General features: G+C 37.7%; 1 protein-coding gene across 1 annotated transcript; it reads left to right on the top strand.

Moving 5' to 3' along the window:
- LOC109727198 (putative transferase At4g12130, mitochondrial) lies at positions 1,141-27,680 on the top strand. The gene is made up of 5 exons (XM_020257193.1): positions 1,141-1,830; positions 2,451-2,704; positions 3,458-3,556; positions 26,835-26,993; positions 27,078-27,680. Exons 1-5 carry the CDS (start codon positions 1,325-1,327, stop codon positions 27,320-27,322), a joined length of 1,263 nt encoding a protein of 420 aa, XP_020112782.1. The 5' UTR covers positions 1,141-1,324; the 3' UTR covers positions 27,323-27,680.

Raw genomic sequence — 27,680 nt, 5'->3', positions numbered from 1 at the left:
AAATTTAAAATTTAAAATTTTAGATTTAAAATTTAAAATTTAAAATTTAAATTTTAGATTTAAAATTTAAAATTTTTAATTTTAAAATTTAATTTTAAAATTAAAATTTAAAATTTAAAATTAACTTTAAAGTTTAAAATTGAAAATTTTAAAAATAAAAATTTAAATTTGAAAATTAAAAATTAAAGTTCAAAATTTAAAATTGAAATTTGAAAAATTGAAAATTTTAATTTGAAAATTGAAAATTAAAGTTCAAAATTTAAAATTTAAAAGTTGACAATTCAAAATTTTAAATTAAAATTTTTAAAATGACATATTGAAAGGGTTTCAGGAGTTGGAGGGATAAATTTGTAATTTTATATAACATGCAAGATTAGCCGCATTCAGTAATCCAAGATACACACCCTCCTCCTCGGTAATATTTTTGGTATAATCTTACGCCTTTTGTAATGCTGCAATACCGAACAAATTACATACTGAATGAACGAAATGCGGTAATTCTGGCAGGATTGCCTGTAATCCTGCTAAGATAACCCGAACGCACCCTAAAAAAAGTAAGGGCAAATAATGTATTAAGATTTTTTAAAGAAAATATTTTGAATCGCTTCAGGGTCCCGCGTCGGATCATATCCGATAATGGTCCAGCTTTCATAAGTTTCAAAATCAGCAGGTTTGCTACCCACCACAAAATTGACTGGAGATATTCGTTAATATATAATGTCAGGGCCAATGGACTTGCTGAAATCTTTAACAAGACCTTTACAAAACTTTTGAAGAAAATAGTTGGCAAGAATAAAAGAAAATGGCACAATAAAATTTCAGAGTCACTTTGGGCTTATTGAACTACATATAGAACTCTCACCCAATCAACCCCGTATTCTCTAGTATTCGGGACGGAAGCAGTACTCTATGTGAAGGTGGAAATACTATCACTCAGAATCATAGTACAATATGAATTAACGAATGAAAAAAATGTCTTATTAAAACTCGATGAGTTAGACGATTTGGACGAAGCCAGGCTCTCAGCTCAACAAAATTTAGAACTTTACTGAACTCGAATGTTTGAGGGCTTATAATGATCTCGCTAGCTTTCGTACCTTCCAGATATGCTAGCTGGTATTGTCCAAACTTGGCGGGCTTTTCGAGCGACAGGTGTTGGGACACACGTCCACCCGGCCCCCGTGGCCGGCCCACTAGTTCTCATCGCCCTCTCAGCTTCCTCCATCCTAAACACCACCACCGCCACCCCCGCCCCGAAGAACACAAACGCAAACCAGAGAAAAGAAAAAGAAAAAGAAAAAGAAAAAGAGAAAAACATAAGAAAATGCCTCCTTTTACCTCCTACTGGCGCCTCCGCACTCCGATCTCAACCCTTTCCCGCCACTTCCACGCTGCGCTGCCCAGACTCCTCTCCTCCGGGCCCCAGCAGCCCTCGTCGTCGGCGGTGGGCCCCCTGGCCTGCCGCCTGGGCTCCCGCTCTGTGGTCCGATTCCGCGGGCCCGACGCCGCCAAGTTCCTGCAGGGCCTCCTCACCAACGACGTCCGCCCTCTCGCTGTTCCGGCCCTCGCCGCAGTTGGAAGCGACGAGTCTTCCTCCCACTTTCCCACGCCCAATGTCTCTCTCTACCACCCTCCCCCCATCTACGCCGCCCTGCTCACGCCGCAGGGCAGGTTCCTCTACGACCTCTTCCTCTATCGCCCGCCTCCCGCCGATCACAAGCTCGACCGGACCGGCTCTGGGCCTGCAAAGGGCGATCCCCACGACCCGCTCACTTTGCTTGCCGACGTCGATGCGGTCGTCTTGGACGAGCTCTTGGATTGCTTCAACAAGTAAGGCGCCTAAATCCTAGTTAGAATTTTTTCTTTTTTGGTTCCATAGCTTCGACTTCTTTATTCCCGCGCTGAATTTTCCTATTTTATTTTTTGGTACTAATCCTAAGCGACACATTAGCTTTTATGTAAGCTGGAAAGTGCAAATTAGAATAAACAAGGTCGATAGGACTTGGATAGTTTTAAATCTGAGGCCTGAGTCAGTGAAATACAAAAGGCAGCGCTACAAGTGAGGGGAAATGATGTCCAGAAATTCACAAAGACAGGGGTTAGTATTGATGGCTATTTGAGTCAAAACTTTGTTTTCTCGTGATGTGGAATGTACTGTAATATTGAGAGAGTACCACATCCAAGTTTCTGATAATATGGAAAAAGCGGATGGGTATATTTCTGAAATCTGAATATCTACTATATTTTTGACAATCTAGAGAGATCCTACTGTTTACCCCACTTTATGCGCAGTTGGTAGCATTTGGTAGAAATAAATTTGCATCTGGATCGTCTCATAACTTGCATCTCATTTTAGTAGCAAAAGTTGATGTATTACACTTCCTGATTTGAACATACGATATTTCATAGCTCAAGTTAATGCTGATTTTATTCCCCTACATGTTTTGCAGATATAGGCTCCGGTCCAAGGTTGACATAGAGAACGTGAGCAAGGAATTTGCTTGTTGGCAGAGATTTGGTGGTGACCTATCTAACGCTGCACCATCAACTCAAGAACCTGAAGCTGCGTCTGTTGGTTGGGGAACGGGCATCGATCATGCTGCTGAATCATCCGCACAGGGAAATAGTATTGGTTGGAAATGGTGCAAAGATCCTAGGTTGGATTGCTTGGGATATAGGGGAATCTTCCCATCTAACACAGTTCGTAAGAGACTGCACTCATAAGGTCTTCTAACGTTTATGCGTATCCACCTATTAAATTATATCCCTGTAAAATATGAATTTCATACGACACCAAAATTGCTATTTCTTATGAAGGCTCTCTTTTCTGCCGAGGAGCTCGGGGGGTAAGTTTTGTTATATAGAAGTTTACTTTCTAAGGCGGGACACTTCTGCAAGTACAAATTATATATGTTAGGAAGTAAGTTTTTGAGGAGCATACATTGAAATTTCTGATTTTACAGGGGCATATATATAAATACAGAATCTCTTGTTCGTTTTATTCATAGTAGGACTTGTTGGCACCTAGGATTGGATCAGATTGGCTAAGTCAAGAGGATTTCATTGGGTAGATTTGGCAACTTGGGGGGTGTCAAGATTTGCGAGAGGAATCTGGTTGAGTTAAATACCCGATGGAATGGGATTACTGGATCCCACCAAGCGGCTAGGAGTGAACAGGGCTGCATTTGGAAATTCATTTCTATCCCATGAGCGGCGCCTCCAATTGTTGTGACCTCCAATGCCTTTTTGAGTTTTGAGTTGCTAAACCCTCCCTCTCCCTTCAACGTTGCACTTTCAGCTTGCCCTATCCAATCAATCTAGGTGCCGGCCGGGGCCACCAGTTGCACTGGCGTTCAACAATGAGTTATATGTTTGTTGGATGCTTCAATTTGGTATATGAACTAGAAATCTAGAAGTTCATTACATATTTATATCTGTTGCTTTCTTTCTTCTACAGCACCATTAGTTGAATCCGACAAAGAAGCAGATGAAAGACATTACCTTCTATGTCGATTACAGCAAGGAGTTGCTGAAGGTTCGACTGAGATACCAAAAGGTGTGGTTAATCAAATTTCAGAATGATTTTATTGTGCCTTCTTCTAGGTGACTATATACCTACAAATTATATATAATGATAGAACAGAACCCAGAAAATCAAGATTCTAATGCTGCGTATAGTTTTCTGTTGGAATTCTATGACAAAGTTTTCATTGAGATTTCATTACTCTTCCAAATTGTTGCATTCACATGTTCAATCTAGGTATGCATTTTTGTTTATGTTTTATATATAAGTGGAAACTTGATTATGACAACATGAATTAAGTGTACTTGACATTACAAAATAATCAAATACAAGGTTGACTCGGTTCAACTCAATTTGTTGATTTTGTTGGTAAGTACTGAATAGCCAATACAGAAGTAACTAGTTGTTTGTTCATACTATTTAGGAGAAATGGTATTACTAGACTAGTTTAGATTTAAGCATTTCCAGCTGCATTAATTAAGAATAGTAGAGATGTTTGCCTGGTGGTTGGTTTATAGTTTTTTACTATTTATGAGAAAAGGCAATGACTAGAAAATTGTGTTTGGTCCCATTATCCGTTTAAATATTTATTCCAAAATACCGGAAACCTGGTGCTCACATAAATATATGTTAGCTGAGTGGAGTATGGTTTGAGTTGCTTTTTGGGGCCAGACTCGATTTGAAATAAAGCAGCTATGCTAGTCTTTCAAGGTATAAAATGTTCTACTAATAAACCCTATACATGTTTCATTTTGGTGGGAACTTGTTTGATTTGGTTAGGAGCGGGTTCTCTTATAGAAAATTGAGATAGATTGAGATTAGTCAGATTTCACCTACATAACCAAGACTGAGACGGTCATTAGAAAAAGTGTCCTGAGCCAAAACAAATGATTCACTTTCATTTCCTGACTCATCGGTTATATCCCTACATTTGCTGTAATGTTTGTGTGCTCGTGATTAAGTGTGCATTCTTTCACATGTATGAATATTTGTCTACTTGTGCTAGTGCGTGTACATGCATATGTGCTGTCCACGTGTATCTCTGTGTTGTTCACAACCATCTGCTTGTGTGCACATTGGGCCTGGGCGTTGGTTTATATCGATCTACTCCCGAGGATTCGAATGCTGTCTCGGAGTGTAAGGATGGAGTGAAGTCAATAAAGAAGTTGTAGATTCGTAAGATCATGATAGTCTCTCCGCGTGCTATAGTGCTACAAAAGATTTAAGTGCATGGTGTGCATGTGTATGCGGGAGGCATGTTATAGTTTTTTCTCAACATGCACCACTTGTGGACTTGTCTGTTTTTGTTGGCAGTTGCATGAGTTTTTTGGTTTGGTTCTTTCGAAATTTGAACTTTTTGGCTTCTACGAGAGTCAATAGTTATGGAGTTGCCATTTATGTATACTAGGACTAGGAGCTTATTCAATCTAGCTTCTGTTAATACGAGTTAGCCATTCTCATCTCTTTTGGTCTTTTTTCAATGCCTTGCTCTTATTTCTTGTGAAACAATAATTTTTGGTTGAAATATATAAGTTGTTTTACCCAGTCATTAACTTACGTTAGGCGGATATGAGGCATTTGCAAGTTTAACGACGTAGAATAATTCAAATCCAGTGAAATTTGATAGAAAAATTTTTCACTATTTAGAGTAAATTCAGTATCTCTAATATGAAATGTAAGTCTTTTATCGTTATTTTTTATGATATTTTTATTTTCAGCCGTTCATTTTGAGACTTTGTTTTAAATATAAATGATGTTGAAAAATCATAAAAATTTATTTTCTAGATACTTCAAAACTCTAGATTAAGTCTAACAGAGTCAATCGTCGATTCGAGTGTCCTATCATCGAAAACAATTTGGTATACTAGATCTTCAATTTTTAGGAGAGCGTACGATTTTGACCGTTACACACTTGATGGACTTCATTATATATTTAGAAAATTGCAAAATTTGGTTTTTAGATACTATAGATACTCTAGATCATGTTCAATAGTATGGGTCGTTGATTCGGAAGCTCCATCATTAGAAATGACTTATGAATATGAAGGTCTCTGTATTGCACACACTCATACACACATATATACACACACGCACGTGCATATATACACACATATATACATATACCGATATACGTATACACACACACATGTACATATTTAAATAGACGCACACTCGCATGTGCATGCGGATGCACATGTATGTATGTATGTAGGTATGTATGTATGTAGGTATGTATGTATGTATGTATGAATGATATATATATACATACATACATACATACATATATATACATATATATACATATAGAGTAGGTCTTGTGTGCTATTAGGAGCACGGAGGCCTCCGTGCTCTTAAGCCGTTTTTGATGATGGAGCTTTCGAATCGACGATCGGCTCCGTTAGACTTGATCTAGAATATTTGAAATATCTAAAAAATAAATTTTGCGATTTTTCGATATCATTTACCTAGCAATCGAAAGGGTTCAAAATCAAAGGCTGAAAATAAAAATCTCACAAAAAGTGGTGATATAGCACTAAAATTTTCGATCAGAGATATTGATCCTGCTGTAAATAGTATAAAAAATTTTCTAGCAAAATTTCATCTGATTTGAATACTTTTATACCGTTAAACTTGCAAACGGTATATATCAACTATTAAAAATTATTGATTTTAAACCCTTTCGATTGCTTGGTAAATGATATCGAAAAACAACAAAATTTATTTTCTAGATACTTCAAATACGCTAGATCAAGTCTAACGGAGTCGATCGTCGATTCGGAAGCTTCATCATCGAAAATGGCTTAGGAGCACGGCCTTCGTACTCCTACTAGCACACAAGACCTACTCTATACATATATATATATATATACATATATATACATATATATATACATATATATACATATATATATATATACATGTATATACACACACACACACAATGGGGCTACTATACTCTTATGAGTATAGAATCGTTCATACTTATAAGTTGTTTTCAATGATAGAGCTTTCGAATCAACGATCCACACCATTGAATATAATCTAGAGCATTTAAAGCTTCTAGAAAATAAATTTTGTAGTTTTTCAAAATCATAATAAAGTCCATCAAGTGGGCATAAAATGAATGGTCAAAATAGAACGACGTCTTAAAAATGGATGATTGGATACTTCAATTTAAGATCGGAGTTATTGATCTTTATCTAGATAGTGAATAGAATTTTCTATAAAAAATTCAACCGATTTTGATTCTTTTATACCGTTAAACTAGCAAGTATCCCATACTGGCTGTTAAAAATTATCAATTTTGAGATCTTTTGATCTTAAAGTAAAATGATATCAAAAAATTATGTAGTTTGATTTCTACAAGTTTTAAATGTTCTAGATAATATTTAACGATATGGATTGTCAATTCGGAAGCTCTATCATCGAAAATGATTTATGAGTACGAAAGCGATCGTCCTCGTAAGAGTATAGTACTCTATATATTTGTATAGTCCGCTACAATACTATCAATAGCACCAAGCACTTGGTCTTGGTGCTACCAAGTTTTCCACCGTTAGATGTACTCTTTTGATTATTTCCACCCCTTAAATCATACTATTCCACCAACCATCCACAGGGACCACTATCATCCTAACCGGACATCACTTCATCTAAGGGCCGACCCCTAATAGCGCCAATGACTTGGTGCTTTAACAATTATTAAAGGACAATGAATACTCTTTAAAAATCATATTACACAATAGATATTTTATGAATAACCAAATAATCACATCGTTGGAAAAAAAAATGAAAAAAAATAAACTAAACAACAGATATATGATTATAATAATGCTAAAAACAAAATAACACATGCAAAAAAAACTAAAGTAGAGAACAACATACCTTTACTGTTTTAAAAAAAAAAACTAAGCAAAGAGAGTGTTTTTTGTTTAAAAAATAGTGTTTTTTGTTAATAAAAAAATAGAAAAAAAATAGAGAAACAGAGTCTTTACTGTTTACAAAAAAAAAAGTCTTTATTGTTTACAAAAAAAAAAGAAAAGTGTTTACAAAAAAAAAAAAGAAGAAGAAAACAAAGAGTGTTTATGTTCACACAAAAAAGAAAAAAAAACAGAGAGAGAGAGTGTGTGTATTTACCGTTAAAAAAAAAACAGAGAAAGCCCTTTCTCTGTTTAGTGTTTACAAGAAAAAAAAAAAAAAACGTGAGGTAGAGTGAGAGAGGAAGAGAAATTAAAAAGCAGTGTGAAAGGGAAAGAGATTGCACCTGAGTGGAGTCTCAATGTGCAGTGAGTGAGAAAGAGAGAGAGCGAGAAGGAGAGAGAGATTCTTGCTCGAGTCGTCAAGTAAAGCACATCGCGCAGAGGCTGCGGAGCAAGAAAAAGAGAGATACTGAAAGAAGGGCAAAATAGCATACCCTCTTGAGTTGTATTAACGAATATATATAGTACAAGAGATTGTCTTACTATAGTAACAATGACTGCTATAGTAAGAGTATAACTAGGATTACATACTATATAATCCTACTCTATAGAAGGCAATGATACTACTCTATAGAAGGCAATAATATACAGTATTCTAATATAGATAAAATATATCGTAACATCCCCCCGCAAGCTAAGCATCCGGTGGTCGTATGCGAAGATTGAGCCGCAATATCGAAAATCGAGAAAGTGACAGGGGCTTGGTGAATATGTCAGCAAGTTGCTTGTCAGAAGGGATATGAATTAAGGCCAAATCACCAGACTGAACTTTTTCCTGCAAGAACTGATGGTCAAGTTCAATGTGCTTCGTGCGAGCATGGAGAACAGGATTGGCCGCAAGGTAGGTGGTGCTGAGATTATCGCAATAAATACTGATAGAACACCATAAGAAAACATGAAGGTCACGAAGGAGACGACGAATCCAGACTGTCTCAGCGAGTGTAGTCTCAGACGGTGAAACAGGTGCATGTGAACCAACGTCCATAGAAGGGCGTGTGAAGGAAAAATCAGAGATGGCATCAAGAGAGGAAGGACTTTCGCCCAATAAGGGAGGATTAGAAAGAAAATGTTGAAACATTTGAAAATTTGAGGTAGTTGGGGAAGGTGAGGAAGAAAATTTAGACAGACAAGAGTAAGGAAAAATAGTTTCAACAAAAGTAACATGGCGAGAAAAAAAAACTTTACTAGTGCTCGGATAGCGGCAGCGAAAGTCTTTATGTTTGTCAGAAAGGCCCAAGAAAACACAAGAAAGTGATCGGGGAGAGAGCTTGTGATCTGCAATGTCTTGAACATCGGGATAACACAAACATCCAAAGACTCTGATAAGTTGCAAGTCAGGAGAATCACAACCATGGAGAATGTCATATGGTGACCGCCCATTTAAAACAGTAAGAGATGGGAGTCGATTTACAAGAAAAACAGCAGTTTGAATGGCCTCAGCCCAAAAACGAGGAGGCAAGCTAGCTTGAAACAATAGACTTCTAACAATGTTAGATAAATGCCTATGTTTTCTCTCAGCAAGGCCATTTTGTTGAGGAGTGTAAGGACAAGAAAATCGGTGAATAATTTCATTTTGTGAGCAAAAACTAGAAAACTTGTCATTTACAAATTCCGTACCATTGTCAGATTGAAAAACTTTTATTGAGCTGTGAAATATATTTTCAACCATCTTCTTGAACTCGAGAAATTTGTCAAAAACTTCATGTTTATATTTTAAAAGATAAAGCCAGGAAAATCTAGAATAATCGTCGATAAAAATAACATAATATTTGTATACAGAAACCGAGGGCACAGGTGATTGCCAAACATCAGAATGAACAATATGAAAAGGAAAAGTAGACTGAGATTCTGAATTATGAAATGAGAGTTTAACATGTTTTTCCATATTACAAGCATTGCAGACAGATAATTTCAGTGCAGAATCAGTAATAATTTTATTGTTTTTAATAAATGTAGAAAGAACAGGAAGACTAGGTGACCTAACCGTCTATGCCAGACATCTCCACTAAACCTAGATGCAACAAAAGCTAGTTGTTGCTTATTCCTTACACTTGCAAGTTTAGAAGAAATTGGATAAAGTGATGTTCCCGAGCTAGGACATCGAAGAAGCTCCTTCCTTGTTTCCTTGTCTTTCACAGAAAAACCAGTAGAGTCAAATTCAAAAAGAGAATTATTATCTTGACAGAATTTATGCACTGAAAGTAAATTTCTCTTAATAACAGGAACAACAAGAACATTTTTAAGAGCAAAAGAGTTAGAATATGTATTCAATTGAGTTTCACCTGTCTGAGTAATATCAAGTAAATTTTCATTACCAACAAGAATTTTTTCATGTCCACTGTAAGGTTTAGAAGATAAGAGAATACCAGAGTTTGCGGTCATATGATTTGATGCTCCTATATCCGGATACTAGACCTCCTCACCGGGTTCGTGAAGGTTCATAGCAGCAAAGGTCTGAGGAACTTCATCAGCGGCGAAAGAATGATTGAAGCGTTGTCTGCACTGAAGAGCAGAATGATTGAACTTTTCACATATCTGACATTGTATGCCGGACTTCGGAATGTATGGTTGTTGATTTGGAGTGTAAGATTGTTGAGGATAATTGGGTTGAGACTGTGGGTAAATTCCAAGAGATCCACGACCAGAGTAGTGTCTACCACACTGTCCTCGGCCTCCAACGATATCTACCTCCACAACCTCCACGATTACCACGTCCCCGATTGGCATAAAGAGCTTCACCGTCAATAGTGGGAATAGCAGAGGACGTAGTCACACTAGTACGACGCTGGACTTCTGTTTCTTCTTGCATCAAGAGTGGACGAAGTTGTTCAAAAGTTGGCTTATTTCTGTGTGTGTTTAGAGCACTAACAAAACCTCGATATTCCTCTGGTAGCCCTAGAAGAACAGTCATGACCAAATTATGGTCTGACTCGATTTCACCAATCGCCTGAAGAGCATTACCAATCGTCTTGATCTTTTGCATGTAATCACTCATCTCATTGAGCCTTTCTTGATACTCCGCAATTCAGACTTTAGAGAAAAAGCTGTGGAAGCAGTTTTATCAAGAAAATATGCCTCAATAATTCTCCAAGCATCATATGCAGTTTTAAGTGAGCTAGAAACAACCATATGTAATATAGTAAGAGATAAAGTGGCATTAATTCATGAAAGTATAGTAGTATCGTCCTTTTTCCAACTTACATATTCAGGATTTATAACCACCTTCTTATTAGCAGTATTGATAGTCTGATAAGGCACAACACTAATTCCGTCCACATGTGTTGTAACACCAAAACTTTCTAGAACATTAAGAAAGACTTATTTTCACACAAAATATGTGGAATCGGTGAGTTCTAGTGGTATGAGAGTTTTGATGTTAACAATTGGCAAATTTGAGGTAGAAGAAGACATGTTTACCACCTTAAGATAAGGATTCACCACTAGATATGAAAGAAAGATAAATCGGAATGTAGCGGATGAGAATAAAAAAGAACCTGATTTCTACCACACGAGAGGAACCACTTATCACCAAATAAGATCGACCGCACCAAGGAAAGAACCGAGCGCTATGAGCAATCAACAGTAGGATAGTCCGAGCGGCACCAGAGGAGTAAAGATGAATCACAAAAAGGCTGAAAATATTGTAGCATAGGTACTGTAGCACTTCTGAAATTGTAGCGCTGGTACTGTAGCACCAGTACTGTAGTGCTGGTACTGTAGCGATAGTATTGTAGCAGTACTGTAGCGATAGTACTGTAGCAGTATTAGGGAGATAGAAAACCAAAAGAAAAAACACCTATGGAAAAATGTGAGACTTATGGTGGATGGTAGCTATGGATCGATATCCCCATATTAGGGTTCCCGCTCTGATACCATGAAAGAAGGGCAAAATAGCATACCCTCTTGAGTTGTATTAACGAATATATATAGTACAAGAGATTGTCTTACTATAGTAACAATGACTACTATAGTAAGAGTATAACTAGGATTACATACTATATAATCCTACTCTATAGAAGGCAATAATATACTGTATCCTAATATAGATAAAATATATCATAATAGATACTTGGTCGAGCGGAGGCTGCGGAGGCGCCGTGGAGAGCTAGCGAGAAGGAGAGAGAGAGATAATGGCGGATGGTTGCTCGAGCGACGAGCGGAAACCTCAGGGAGTTCGATCAACTTTAGGGCTTCTTTTTTTTTTTGCTTCAGGCGCGCCTTGCGCCTCAATGTAGGCGTGCGCCTGGGCGCACGAGGCGGGCGCATGGGTGAGGTCGCCCGCCTAGGGGCTGCCTAGGCTCGTGCGACCTCGCCTAGCGCCTAGGCGCGCGCCAGAGGCGCGCTTTTTAAATCACTGGCCGGTATATGCATGACCCAAGAGAATCACATTTGGAGGTTGTTTATCGTATTCTACGATACTTGAAGTCAGCTCCAGGAAGAGGACTTCTAATTTCTAGAAATGGTCATTTGAAGATTGAATCCTTCATTGATGCTGATTGGGCTGGATTTCCAGATGATAGAAGATCAACCTCTGGATATTGTACCTTTGTTGGTGGAAATTTGGTTACTTGGAGAAGCAAAAAACAAGTTTAAGGATTCTCATGTTTTTTTTTTTTTTTTTTTCCTTTTTTTACACTTATGGGTCTAGTTGGAATGTTTGGATCCATTAAGTCCAAGACTTCAAACAGCAAAGCCTTTTTTTTTTTGGCTTTTGCGCAACTTGCGCCTAGCATATAGGCTCGCGATTGGGCACCGAGGCAGCGCCTGCGGTGAGGTTGCCTGCCTAGGTGTTGCAGGCCGCGAGCAACCTGCAGGCTAGGCGCGCGCTGAGGCGGCTTTTTTAATCACTGATATATATATATATATATATATATAATAATATATATTATAGAGTCGGCTACTACTCTTATCGGATGGCAGTGAGACGTCGTGCTGAACCAAGTTGTTTTCGATGATTCCGGCTTCAATACGCGCATCTGTCCGTTTAGATTGATATACAATATTGACAGTATTGGGGGAACTAAATTTTAAATTTTATTGATAATTTGCTATGTATCAAATAGATCTCAAATTGACAATTTTAGTGGCCGATGTTGGTGTGTTTAGTGAGTTTACGGTGTATAAACGAGATCAAATCGATGAAATTTTATAGAAAATTCTTTTCACTATTAAATAGTATACAGTATATCTGATCTTGAATTTATATTTTATCATCATTTTTATGAATTTTATTTTTCAGCCTTTCAATTTTAGACTACTTGTTTGATAGGTAAATGTATTGAGCATTCCAGTCCAATTCTACATGCGCGCGCGCGCGCACACATATTCACACATACACACACACACACACACACGTGTGCGTGTGCGTGTGCGTGTGCGTGTGTGTGTGTGTACACATACATACATGCATGCATAGATACATAAAAGAGTGTGTGTGTGTGTGTGTGTGTTTTCGATGATGCCTATTGGAAGTATATAGAAATCAAACTTCATGATTTTTTCATATCATTTACCTGTAGAACAATTACTTTAAAAATGAATGGCTGAAAATATAAAACAGATAAAAATATTAATAAAAGACTTGAAGTTAAGATTAGAGGTACTGATCTTGCTCTAAATAGTGAAGAGAATTTTCTATCCAAATTTTAACGGATTTGGATTGTTCTATACTGCTAAACTCACAAACGTGTCACATCAATCATTAAAATTGTCAATTTTGAGACTTTTTGATCACTAATCGAATGATGTTGGAAAAATATTAAATTTGGTTTATAAATACCTTCAACAGCATAGATCGTTTAAAGAAGCCGATCGTTGATTCAGAAGCCGCAGCATCGAAACCAGCTTGGTTGCTGCCCTCTGTGTTGCCAGTGTATACTTGCTAGACTCATATATCGAGAGAGAGAGAGAGAGAGAGAGAGAGAGAGAGAGATAAAGAGAGAGGGGCTGGCTTGTGTAACTTAGAAAGTATGAAGACCTCTGTCAGACCCTAAGTCCATAGCGAAAGCCTTTAGGCATATGCACAGATTTGCTGAATGGACACTCTTTCTTTGTCACACGAAGCTTACACACAACCTGAATATTATATTCCAGCCAGGAACCATACATATATGGATTGCATATCGTAAGAATCATAAGCATAAACTAAAGTTAACTATTACGTAAACCCAACATCATGAAATACACCATTGTTTTTATCCAACTAAAGGGTTTACTTGGTTGCCAAACTCCAACTCGTACTTTACTTTTTTTGTATCCCACAAATATTACATGCAACCTTAGTTTGGGTGAACAACTGTCTACTCCTAAAAAGATAGGTAGACTCTAACTATTACGCCAAATCTTTGTTGCGATTTGGCACTCCAACGGTAGGTAGATCTATAAAATAGCGGTGAGAACTATAAACATAATTCCCAGTGGGTATGTCACGCCCCAATTCCACAGCGGAAGCCCACGAGGACGTCAACAGACCTGCCGTACGGACAGAGTTTCCCTTGTCCGGACGAAACGTCAACATAATAGAACAATAGCAAAACATTTACAGAGATCACAACTAGAAGTTTTTCAAATCACAAGAACAATAATAATGTTGCTAAATAAACGAACTACATGTATCAGAGCAATATAAAGAAAGCTACTATACTTCACTATACAACATCATGTAGTCCTAGCTAACCAGAAAGATAAATGTACAAATAAAAGGCCCGGGCCTCGCCAGTCCTAATGTATAGCATAAACTGAAACATATAGCTAGTGGTCCTCTATTGCTCAAGTACATTGGTAGGAAGTGCTTTCTTGGCGCGATCTCCTTATCTCGATCAACAGAGATACAACTGTCTCTGAAAAGAAAACCACGAGAGAGTGTGAGAAATACTAAGGCTAAATTACATAAAACCCCCCTGTTAAAATCCAATTTTTCACTTTCCCTCCATATCATTTAAAAACCTACACTTTACCTCCTTGTAAAATGAAAAAGTTCGCTTCGCCCCTTGCAGTTAGTAATCTGTTAGGGTTCTGTTTATAAAAATATATATTTTTTTTTTATGCCAAAAATGCCTTCAGCCTTCTCTCCTATGAACATGGTGAGGGGCAAAATAATTAGGGACAAAATGGTCATTTTGTCATCATAGTTCACACCGTACCCTCCTGTGAACATTTTTCATTTTACAATGTGGCAAAGTCTAGGTTTTTAAATGACAGGAGGAGAAAGTGAAAAATAGGGTTTTGATAGGGGGGTTTTCTGTACTTTAGCCAACTACTAAATAACAGTTCCCAGTGGGTACGGTCGACGACAATCACGACCTTCCCACTAGGTCTACCAGAGGCAGGAATAGTGAAAGAACAGTAAAGTATGCTATAGAATGAGTAACCGAGCATAATATGAACAGATATATAACTACTGAACTATCATGCCTCTATACATATAGTGGAAAGGAAAGAAATAAGGTAACTAAAGTATGCATCAATAGTAGTACTAGTAAGTAAATGCTGTAATATACCCAATCATAATGATCGGCTCGTATGTCCCATCAAGTCTGCGGTTGCCTAGTGCGGTTGCCTAGTGTGCGGACAAACTCCTGTAGGTGTGACGGCAATACCTAGGCTACTGTCTCTGCTATCGTTGGCCAGCATCCGGAGCGGCACTCGAGAGGAGCGACCCCTACCGAGTGTCATAGCACGTATCACTGTCAATCTTAATATGGTCCTGCAGGCTATGGTCTATGCAAGGATCAAAAAGATCAATAATATCGATCTATGTTCCCTCGGCACGATCATAGATCCTATCAACTCACTAATCACAGTGGCATACTTATATACCTCAATATCCCAAAAAAAGTGCCCACTATTGCCCAGTTAATTCATAGCCTTTATCACAAGTATCTTAGGATATATAATGCAATAATCAATATATGTCAATGTTTGGTGGACCCTTTTGGCATGATCTCATATATGTAGTATATCAACGAAAGAAAGTTGATAATCTCAAGAAAATAAAACCAGTGTCTAATAGTCCTGTAGTCATTTCCATATGTTACATATCATAACTGTGTATCAAACATAATGCATGTAATGTCAACGGCCTCTCTCAGTCTATACTAGTATATGTACAAAACTTATGACATGAGAAGGAATTCATTAAGAAAAGCCATTTGGCCTATTGTTCAAACAATCTAACTTAATTTAGTACCCTCAAGAATACATCATATTATCCATTCTTTCTATTCTATTCTATGCCATTACTATACTCTACCAACGTATAAAATCATATGCATATACATATGTACACAAAAAGACATAGAAGGAAATTCGCCGTTTTCGGCGAACACGGAACCCACCTCGGATTGCTACACCAGTAGCGACAAGTAATCAACCTCATATGCGCTTTTTCTCATATCAATTCCAGTAAGGAATCCATTAAGAAAACTCCAAAATCAGCAAGAGTGCTGTCAAGGTAATTGCAAGAACTGAATTCCATTATTTCGGCAATTCGGTTCATGAATGCTGAATTTTCGTTAAGGATGATTTAACTAACCTCAAAATCCAGTAAGAGCGACTCCAAAATGACCAAAATTGGTAGGGAATGTTGGCGAAGATCCCCTAATACTCGGCCAGAAGAAATGGACGACGAAATCAACGCAATTCTCACAATCGCTCAAAATCAGTTCAATTTCAATTAAATTCAAAATCATTATCCAGTTCAACTTTCTAACCTGAAATTAGTTGTAGGGACAAGTCCACAAGTTCCTCTTCCTTGATAAAACATTAACACGAATTCAATTTAATGCCTACAACTCAAATTGGAGAAAAGGATGCAGAAATTAGAAAAGCATCCATCAAAATTCGAATTTCGGCTGGTTTCGATCAATAACTCAATTCCATTCCCATTCACTTTCATTGTCAATTGGAATAAGGTGCGACTAGAAGATTACCATCATCCTCACTCTCAAATCAATATCAATTTTGAAATTGAGGCGGAATTGGACCCGGTTGGAGCCTCCGAAAGTACCGTTTTGCGGCCGCGAATCGCCTAAATTTAATATTGCTGCGCCTGTTACTGCATTTACTGCTGTGCTTGCTGCTGCAACTATTTGTAGCAGCAGCCGCAGCAGTAACCTCTGCTACCGCTGGCTGCAGTAGCAGCCCGTGCTGCTGCTAGCTGCAGTGACAGCCACTGCTTCTGCTGGCTCCAGGGGAAGCGGCAGCAGTCCCTGCTGCTGCTTGCTGCTTGCTGCTGCTGGCAGCACCAGTGCCCGCAGCGTCCACAAACGCGCCATCACGAGCCGAACGGTCGCGGCGAAAAGCACGCGAAAAACGGCTCTAATTGGCATGAAATTCGGCTTCAATTTAACTTCAAATCACAATAAAATCCAAAAAGACCTTCCATCCTAGATTCTATCATCAAGAATCAACAAAAATTGTAAACAAGAAAATAACAATTATAATAATACTAAACCAAGTATCGAAACGCCCAAATTTGCACACGCGAGGTTTCGATCAGCTCGTCAAACGGCACCAAAATCAAATCCTTCTCTCCTTCTCTTTCTTTTCCTTTTCTCTCTCTCCATGCGTGCTGGCTGAAGATGAGGAGAGCTTCAAGAGAGTTCTCAGGTCCTTTAGTGGAATTCCACTAGTTGTAACAATATGCCAATAAGTCCACAAGTAACCAGAATTCTTAATTTAGTCCAATTTCAATCTGATACACTCGATTGGAGCCCTTCTGAAAGTCGATTTATACTCAGATTAGACGGACATACTCAACTAAGATTTATCAATAGTAATACACTTTACTTTTCAGTTTTGGATCATTTTCGAATTTCGATCACCGAAAGCCCTTCCGACTAAAATATGTCTATCGGATTACTATTATTCTTCGTTTTCACTACTTGAGTATTTGAATAATACGAAACTTTAAATTTGGCCTCAGAAAGTTAGTATAGACAACTTTCCAAAGTTTCATGATTTTTTGCCACTATAAATTTCTAGCTAAAATACAAGCCTTGTTTCTTGTAGAAAATTCCAAATCTCCTCTTCTCATTTCGATTTCACCACAAGGCATTTCCAAATTAGCTTTTACTTTTTCAAGTCCAACAAAAATAGTATCTCACACTATTTTTATTTTCACTTGCTTCTATAATAAAAATCCAATGTATTACAGGGTATAACCATTCAAGGGGAAAGCTCGACTCACTAGGTCCAAAGGAGGCATAATATGTGAAAAGTAAGCCTATAACCAACAATAAGCACATGGATATCTACTATAAAGAGAGCAACTACTATTATGCCTCAATCAATAAAGATAACAAAATTTTTGTGATGCAACTCATGAATGTAATTACTATGTTCGATACATAATCCACAAGGGCAGGACGGACTGAAGTTCGTCCCATTATGTACTCAACTTAGGCGAATTGTTGCACTCACCTTCGGCATATAAGTCTATGAGCGGTGAAATCTTCGCACACACTCTTGGAGCCAATCAATAGGTGGCGTAATCGTCGCACTCACCTTGTACGGTCAACATTTTCGGAGAAACCCAGCTCCTGAGGAAGAGACTCCCATTGAGCAAAGATCAACTAGCAAATGGTCTCTGTGAGTTGCAGTCACATGCAAATGTTCAAGGGTCACGGTTCAACAACCTCACTATTTTTTTAAAATTGACTAAATCTATCTATGCTATCAACCATCCTAGGTGTCATGACAGTATTGTTTAAGTAGTAACCCAATTACCTTTTGTTTACAACCTATGTTAGATGCACTATGTTCAATACTAACATACGCATGTCAAATTCTCTAAGTTATCTCTATAGAATGTTATTTGTCTCATAGTTCAATAACGTCGGTGAATAGGTTATGGTCGCAAGGTTTTAAGTTGCCCGGGGCGGTCTCGCCGTACCCGCACGCCGCCGTGGACCGCGTACGGCAGCCCCGTGCGTCGGTGCCGTGCCCCCAACGAAAGGGGCCTTGGGTACGGGGGGTCATCGCACCCCCGGCGTCCGGCGGCACACGCTGTGCGTGCTGCTGCGAGACAAAGCGGCACGCACCAGCCGTGCCGCCGGCACTCGACCGGCGTGCGGCGGCGTTTTTTTTTTTTTTGACTTCGTCGCTTTTTTTTTTTTTTTGTTCTTCTGGATACAAGCCCCCCCAGGGCCATCTATGATTGTTTATTTTTTTTCACTCTTATATCCTTATTTTTTGTTGGCAGTCGTGATGCCTTTGTCAACTCTTTTTTTTTTTTGCCTTTTGGTTTTTTGGTTTTTTGTTTTTATTAGAATTAGAAACTTATATTTTTACTTGTATTGATTTTATCTGGAACGGGTCCAGTATGATCGGCCCGAAGGCCCTCCGCGCTTCATGAGGCCGACCTGACATCCATTTTTGTCTGTTCAGCAAGCAATTATTGGTGTTATCAAAGTTGTGTCGGCACGTCCTTGCGGAAGAGTTTCGATGAATCACAAACGGAACAGATCGATTTCCGTAAGAACAAATTTTGTTTGAGGTCAGAGTATTTTTTCAGATGAAGGAGACAAGAAAAAGTAAGAGAAAATTATAGATGTAAGTGATTAGGGAATATCGTTGAATTCGCTCCACAATGCCAGGCAATAGCTTGTTCGATACTTGTCAAACTAAAATCTTTTAGAATCGCACGATAAGCCAATATTGCACATATTGATCCGAGCGCGACGGATCTTATGTGAGAATTAGAGCGGGTCGCAGTTTCGTATGTAAAAAGATCGTACAAGTGGTAAATAATTTGATTGGTACGTGGTGGAAGTTCTTATGTGCACTTATGATTTTAATTTCTATTCTATATCAGGTATAGCTGTATTTTACTTACAAAAAGCTTTCATGCATGTTATTTGATGAGTATAGTAAGATGTACATAATAAATATTCATATTATTTTGTTTAAATCTTTCAAAATAATATTATAAGAGTTTACTGGAACCAAAAAAGCTAAAATAAGTCCGTGCCAAAGCGTGCCAGCAGGAGGTCGTGCGTATCTGTCGGCACGCAAGCGTGCCACGTGTTGGCACGCAAGCGTGCCCGTGCCGTACCGTGCCAGGGACGTAACGGCACGCCCCCGTGCCACGGCACTTTAAACCTTGGTTATGTCCAAACATATTGACAACATATGAAATTCTCTTGCACCTTGGTAGCTAATTCACCTCAAGAAAGGTGTGTTTCACACAAGAATGCTTGTGCATGCACATTTACTAGAAAAATTACCATTTATACTTATCGGTTCAACATGATATTAGTCCTCAGATATGGAAAGTGACCAATGCACTTCGGTACCCATCTCATTTCATCATTAATTGATAAGAAAATCAAGAACTAGGAAATCGTGGATGAATCGCCCTGCTTCCGGGCCAATCTACCAAAAACCTTCAAAATTGGCCTGAATCGTCCAATCAAACGTTGTAACCTCGTCATAATTCAAATCTTTGTTGTCTCCCAAGTCAATCTTCCCTCCAATTAGAGTTTCAAGTGTTAGATGGATTTTAAACTCTCGAGGTGTAAAAACAGCAATTTTGACCTAGGATTCTAAATTTTCTCAACAAAATCCTTCATTCATAGCAAATCTCTAAATAATATACTACAGATTCACCTAGATTCTTCTGCTGAGCCACTATGCATGTCTCCATGCAAAAGTCAAATCATTCATCAAGTCTCCTTCGGGCTGCAAATAGTGACTTCGGGCTGCAAATAGTGACTTCGGGCATCCGGTTCTAGGATTTGAATCAACATCAGTGCCTGTATGCCACTTTAGGGCACCATAATCCCTTTCCTGGCATTCGAAAGACCTTAAAACTTTAGTTTCAATAGTGAGTCCGTTTTTGTGTTGCTTTCAAATTATTTTTGATGATGGAACTTTCCAATCGATGGTCAGCACCATTTGATTTGATTCAATTATTACTTTTTTGACATTATTTATATCATGATCAAAAGATCATGAAATTGACCATTTTTAACGGCCGGTATGGAATGCTTGCTAGTTTAACGGCGTAAAAGAAATGGAATCGGTTGAATTTTTAATAGAAAATGTTTTTCACTATCTAGATAAAGATTAATAACTTCAATCTGAAATTGCAAAATAGTACATTAATAATTTTTGGCTAATAAAAAAAATGTAGGTAGGTGAGTTATTTATTGTGCCACATCCTTGCATTAGTCCTGTGCCCAGATTATAGATGGACCTTAAGATGGGAGTGAGAACTATAATCATAGTTTCCAATAGGTATGACCATCAAAGGGCAGGCTCGATCCACCAAATCTAAAGAAGGCATAATATAAAAGGAGTGAGTATATAACTAATAAAAAGTACTTTACATATATATGACGACTATATGCGAAAAGAAAGCGGCGACTATTATGCCGTAAAATGAAAGATCGAGATCCTTACTTTGTCTTCGACATCTCTCACTATAGAGGGTATGGAGTTCACCTACCGAGAGAGCTCCCTCTTGTACTAGTATATAGGGGTGAACTGGAATACTTATGATAAGTATTAGCCTTTCTTGTAACTCTGTCACCTTTGGATCACTAAGAAATTAGACTCTTTATGAAATTAGTTTTTTAAATATAATTTTGACAAGGTTATTTCACAAATAATAAAATTTTAAAAGGTTATTTTATAAAAAAACCCTACATACACATACACACATATACATACACACACACATACACACATATACATATACATACACATATACATATACATACACATACACATACACATACACATACACATATATATACATATACATATACAGAGTTCGGCTACTATATTATTGGTAGCACAGAGGGCTCCATGCTACCAAGTTATTTTCGATGATGCGGCTTCCAAATCGACGATCGGCTCTGTTAGACTTGATCTACACTATTGAAAGTATTTGGAAACTAAATTTCAGATTTTTTCGACATCATTTGACTAGTGATCAAAAGATCTCAAAATTGATAATTTTAATGGCCGATGTGGTGTGTTTGTGAGTTTAACGGTGTAAAACAATCCAAATCAGATGAAAATTTTATAGAAAATTCTTTTCACTATTTAGAGTAAGATCAGTATATCTAATCTTGAATTTAAATCTTTTATCATCATTTTTTATGAAATTTTTATTTTCAGCTGTTCAATTTTAGACTACTTGTTTGATAGGTAAATGATATCGAAAAATTATGAAATTTAGTTTCTAAATACTTTTAATAATGTAGATTAAGTCTAACGGAGCCGATCGTCGATGTGGAAGCGGCATCATCGAAAACAACTTGGTAGCACGGAGCCCTCCGTGCTATCGATAGTATAATAGCCTAGTTCTACATATATATATATATATATATATATATATATGAACTTTAAATACTTGCAACTATGTCTTTGGAATAGTCAAAAGATGCTATATTCTTGTGAGAACTTGCAAATATGTCCCAAGACTAGTCAAAAGTCACCATATTCTAGATAAAAGGACTATCTTGTACTTCTTGTAACGATCCGATCCGTTAACAATAATAACTCGCTGAGCCCAAATCACCAGCCTAAAATGCTTAAGCCCGGTTATTATTACCAGGGTTCATGGTTACTTATATTCCCAATATCAATCCCGGTTCCTTTCGATAGTGGACTATTAGGGTATCATAAACTCTCCCTATTTAGGCACTGACGTTCTTGTTCCCAATCACACAAATAGCTCGGTTCGCCACTCAGAAGTTTGAGGCCCTAAGGATTTGGATAATTTGATATATAAGCTATAATAATATCTTACCTCTTAATCCGCTAGAGCATTTTGTCGGTGGTTGGGCCCAAAAGATTAAGATGGTTAAACATGCTAAGGCTAGAGTAGTTCTAAGTTGGTGACTCTCCTAAAAAGTGGGGCGTTGTATTTTGGTATCAAAACCAACTATCAGACAGAAGTGTGAGAGATAAGTGCTATGCGGGACAAAATGTTACATCACTGGTTTTGGTAGGAGTCACCTCTTAAATCCGCAAGAGCCATCTTTAGAATCTCATATCGTATGGTAATTTTGGTTTATATGTGTGATTGGGTTTAAATCTCACGACAATGTTAGGGTCTCACAGACGGTGTTTGTAACGCCCCAATAGTCCTGCATTGGATAAAAAAGGGATTATGACTGGGTATATAAGGATAAGAGACCTAAGTAATGATAATTGGGCTCTAGTATTTTGTGCCCAACGAGTTATTAGTACTAGCGGATCGGATCGTTACATTTAGTATCAGAGGCAATCATCAGCCGGAGTTGATCCAGGGTTGTACAGGAGGTAGGGAGATGAGTCTCACATTGCTTGGTGCTTGTGAGTGTGCCTGAGCCTGACGAGGACGTCAGGCTTAAACGGAAGACATCAGGGCTTAAAGTGAGGAGGAATGTGACACCCCGGAATTTGGAATAGTCCTATATAAAAGGTATAATAGGACTAAATCTCTTGATCCGGCTTTGGGTGGTGGCTAGGCCCAAGATTTTAAATAAGTCATCGCATTGTTAAATAAGTCATCGCAGGATTAGCTATTTGTTTTGTTAGTATCCACGTCTCTTGTATTGTACAAGATGTTCACAATTATCTGATGGTAATTATAGAAACTGCTATACTAAAATATGTATATAAATTAAGTCTTTTCATGGTGATATCTTAAGCTAGAGATAGAAAGAAGACAACCATACGGTTTCTTTCTCACAGAAAACATTAGTAAAGTTTTAGGACCTTTAAAACATGGATGCATTCCAAACGACTGATGTTCTTTCTCACAGAAAACATTAGTAAAGTTTTAGGACCTTTAAAACATGGATGCATTCCAAACGACTGATGTTATAACCTTGTTCAATGTAGGACGAGCATGTGTATATGCTATGCATCCTCAGATTAAACTGAAGAAAAACTTGACGCAGAGGAGACATGGGTCGTCTACTCGACGTGGATGCAGATCATTGTGCGAATTCTCTGCAGAAAAGGAAAAGTTTTTTAGAACTCTTGTTAGATTATTGAGGATCATTAAGAGGATTTCGCAGATCCTTTGCTATATTTCAACTGTTTAATTTTACCTGTTAAAAGATTTTATTTTATTTTTTTTCTCAAAAGGATGATAAGAGAATTTTAGATAAATTCGATAGAACTCTCTTTCTCTTCTTCTCTCTTATAGAACTACCTCTCTTTTTCTTCCCNTTATATATATATATATATATATATATATATATATGAACTTTAAATACTTGCAACTATGTCTTTGGAATAGTCAAAAGATGCTATGTTCTTGTGAGAACTTGCAAATATGTCCCAAGACTAGTCAAAAGTCACCATATTCTAGATAAAAGGACTATCTTGTACTTCTTGTAACGATCCGATCCGTTAATAATAATAACTCGCTGAGCCCAAATCACCAGCCTAAAATGCTTAAGCCCGGTTATTATTACCAGGGTTCATGGTTACTTATATTCCCAATATCAATCCCGGTTCCTTTTGATAGTGGACTATTAGGGTATCATAAACTCTCCCTATTTAGGCCCTGACGTTCTTGTTCCCAATCACACAGATAGCCCGGTTCACCACTCAGAAGTTTGAGGCCCTCAGGATTTGGATAATTTGATATATAAGCTATAATAATAACTTACCTCTTAATCCGCTAGAGCATTTTGTCGGTGGTTGGGCCCAAGAGATTAAGATGGTTAAACATGCTAAGGCTAGAGTAGTTCTAAGTTGGTGACTCTCCTAAAAAGCGGGGCGTTGTATTTTGGTATCAAAACCAACTATCAGACAAAAGTGTGAGAGCTAAGTGTTATGCGGGACAAAATGTTACATCACTGGTTTTGGTAGGAGTCACCTCTTGAATCTGCAAGAGCCATCTTTAGAATCTCATATCGTAAGGTAATTTTGGTTTATATGTGTGATTGGGTTTAAATCTCACGACAATGTAGGGTCTCACAGATGGTGTTTGTAACGCCCCAATAGTCCTGCATTGGATAAAAAAAGAATTATGACCGGGTATATAAGGATAAGAGACCTAAGTAATGATAATTGGGCTCTAGTATTTTGTGCCCAACGAGTTATTAGTGCTAGCGGGTCGGATCGTTACATTTAGTATCAGAGGCAATCATCAGCCGGAGTTGATCCAGGGTTGTACAGGAGGTAGGGAGATGAGTCTCACATTGTTTGGTGCTTGTGAGTGTGCCTGAGCCTGACGAGGACGTCAGGCTTAAACGGAAGACATCAGGGCTTAAAGTGAGGAGAAATGTGACACCCCAGAATTTGGAATAGTCCTATATAAAAGGTATAATAGGACTAAATCTCTTGATCCGGCTTTGGGTGGTGGCTAGGCCCAAGATGTTAAATAAGTCATCGCAATGTTAAATAAGTCATCGCAGGATTAGCTATTTGTTTTGTTAGTATCCACGTCTCTTGTGTTGTACAAGATGTTCACAATTATCTGATGGTAATTATAGAAACTGCTATACTAAAATATGTATATAAGGTACTTGTTTTTCGCAAGAGCATTAATTAAGTCTTTTCATGGTGATATCTTAAGCTAGAGATAAAAAGAGGACAACCATACGGTTTCTTTCTCACAGAAAACATTAGTAAACTTTTAGGACCTTTAAAACATGGATGCATTCCAAACGGCTGATGTTATAACCTCTTTCAATGTAGGAGGAGCATGTGTATATGCTATGCATCCTCAGATTAAACTGAAGAAAAACTTGACGCAGAGGAGACATGGGTCGTCTACTCGACGTGGATGCAGATCATTGTGCCAATTCTCTGCAGAAAAGGAAGAACTCTTGTTAGATTACTGAGGATTATTAAGAGGATTTCGCAGATCCTTTGCTATATTTCAACTATTTAATTTTATCTGTTAAAAGATTTTATTTTATTTTTTTTCTCAAAAGGATGATAAGAGAATTTTAGATAAATTCTATAGAACTCTTTTTCTCTTCTTCTCTCTTATAGAACTACCTCTCTTTTTCTTCCCCCAACTCATAATCAAGAAGTGGCTTTGAAATTTTTATTGCCTTTTAGTCAACCTCTCATTTTATTTTAATGCATGGTTAATATAAATTAATATATTAAAATATTAGTCTTATCTGTTCTGACCCTGCCATGCTTGTGTTTTATTTTTTGAAGTTCTCAAGTTGCTGTGTCCGAGTCATGTCGTTTCTCATGTTCCGTGTTGTGTCCGTATCTGTGCATTCTTGGTTAGGATCTCCACAGACTGGTAAAGAAATAGATGACGAAGAGTGGGCTACTAGATTAATATATGAGAGACGAGCGAGAAGAAAGAAGTGAAAAGAGAGGAGAAAGTTACTTCCGAACTTGGTTTGGCAATCAGGAGTTCTCTTCACACTTTCATCAAATACATTGCCCTTGGTTGACCTGTTTCAAAATTCTTGTGCTGTAGTTCTAAAGCATCTTGGATTCTTATTAATAGAGGGGAATCCAATTTGATAAAATTATATTCGATACGCTTGTCAGATCATTAATTAACAGTATAATTGGCTTCTTTGCACCAATAATCTTTTGGTCCTTACACCTCTTTTAGTATTACATGTCTGGTTTTATGAACTTTGATTAAAATTATAAGTTTTAAACTTCTCTTGACGGCCAACCTAAGAAATGGATGAAGACTATTTAAATTGTGTAAATATTCAGACCATAGTTACTAGGATTGCAGACCCTCCCCTTCAAACCGTGATTTGGACTGCGTATTTTGATTTAGGGTGGATTCTCAATCCGGTTTGCAAAAAGTGGCGAATCAAGAATAGTAAAGAAGTACTTTGATTTTCTAGATCTAATTTGTTAGGATATCTTAAATGGATGTGTTTTACAAGATATAATGATACAAAAGAGTCATACCCGTGTGAAAAATGAAGATTTGGGTGAAGATTTAGGTTAATCAGGGTTGGAAACTTGGCTGTGACATCATTTAGGACTCATGAGTGTGCTTGATAGTCAGGAGTTGGGATGATTGATACGCCACAGTTGAATGGTGAGTAATGGGTGAATCATTGTGGCGTATGAATTGATGGTGGCAAGCGGGGTAGCAAGTCAATGCACAATGCTAGGGTGGAATTGGTTGAACTTATTGTATACAAGATTCTGTATGGATATAACTGATTCTAAATGCTACACAGGGCAATCCAAGTTCCTTTGAAAGAGAGTCGAGTTACACTAGATTCCATTTGGACTCAATTAGGCATAATTTGTTCTATCAAACTTGCATCATTTATAGTATTGTTATGAACAAAAGCTTTTCTCACTAAAATATCAGGAAAGTTCTTGCCATCTTGTGAATGAGTGGATGACTACTTGCTTCTTTTGCCACTAATCAGGTGAAGCTATTCCTCTTGAATACAACCTGGCGGGACTGAATGCTATATCCTTTGAAAAAGGTTGCTATGTAGGCCAGGAGCTTGTCGCACGGACACATCATCGCGGTGTTATTCGCAAGCGCTTGCTTCCTTTTAAGTTTTTAAATGATAATGGTGAAGGTACTTCTTTTCTAGTTATTAACCTTAATTTTTCTTTTGATACGGTTGTTTAGATGCTCATGTATTATTGTTTGCTTTACTCAGAAGTTGAGCAGGTTGTATCCCCTGGTTCAGAGATTACGGAGAGTAATTCCAACAAGAAAGTTGGCACTGTAAATTCGGCAGTTGGGTGTTGTGGAATGGGCGTACTCAAACTCGAAGAAGCATTCAACCCATCATCTACACTCACAATCAAGGATCAAAACAAGATTCAAGTTAAGGTTATTAGACCAGATTGGTGGCCTACGGAATGGAATCATGTACACGAAGAACAAACTGTTGCTGCTTAACTGTGACTAAATTGTAATCTCTGATGATGAGGGATTTTGAGTTGATAGCGTTTGAGCTAACTTATGTCTGTAATCTTGGGTAGTTATCACTGCCTCGATTGTAAAGTTTATGTAGCAGTGAAAGGCGAATAAAAAGATTTTCAGGAATGTCATGAGGAGACAGACGAGTGGAGAAAAAGTTACTGATTGTACTTTAACAATAATTGTTGTATCATCTTCATGAGAATAAATCTCTGAACTATGGCATTTGACTCTGTTGGAATACAAGAGACGAAGAGAGAGACCATGCAACTTTTATGCATTGTAGGCCTCATGAGTTTTGTTGATGAGTGATTCACGTCGTGATTTTTCATTGGAA

This window comes from Ananas comosus, linkage group 22 (assembly GCF_001540865.1).
Source record: "Ananas comosus cultivar F153 linkage group 22, ASM154086v1, whole genome shotgun sequence".
In the NCBI taxonomy this organism is placed as follows: Eukaryota; Viridiplantae; Streptophyta; class Magnoliopsida; order Poales; family Bromeliaceae; genus Ananas; species Ananas comosus.
Note: the sequence above shows the minus strand (reverse complement) of the source record. Positions and strands in the feature narration are given on the sequence as shown.

Coding starts and splice junctions, on each gene's coding strand:
- LOC109727198 (XM_020257193.1), top strand. CDS start 1,325: ATGCCTCCTTTTACCTCCTACTGGCGCCTCCGCACTCCGATCTCAACC. Junction 1,831..2,450: donor CTCTTGGATTGCTTCAACAA/GTAAGGCGCCTA, acceptor CATGTTTTGCAG/ATATAGGCTCCGGTCCAAGG. Junction 26,994..27,077: donor TTTAAATGATAATGGTGAAG/GTACTTCTTTTC, acceptor TGCTTTACTCAG/AAGTTGAGCAGGTTGTATCC.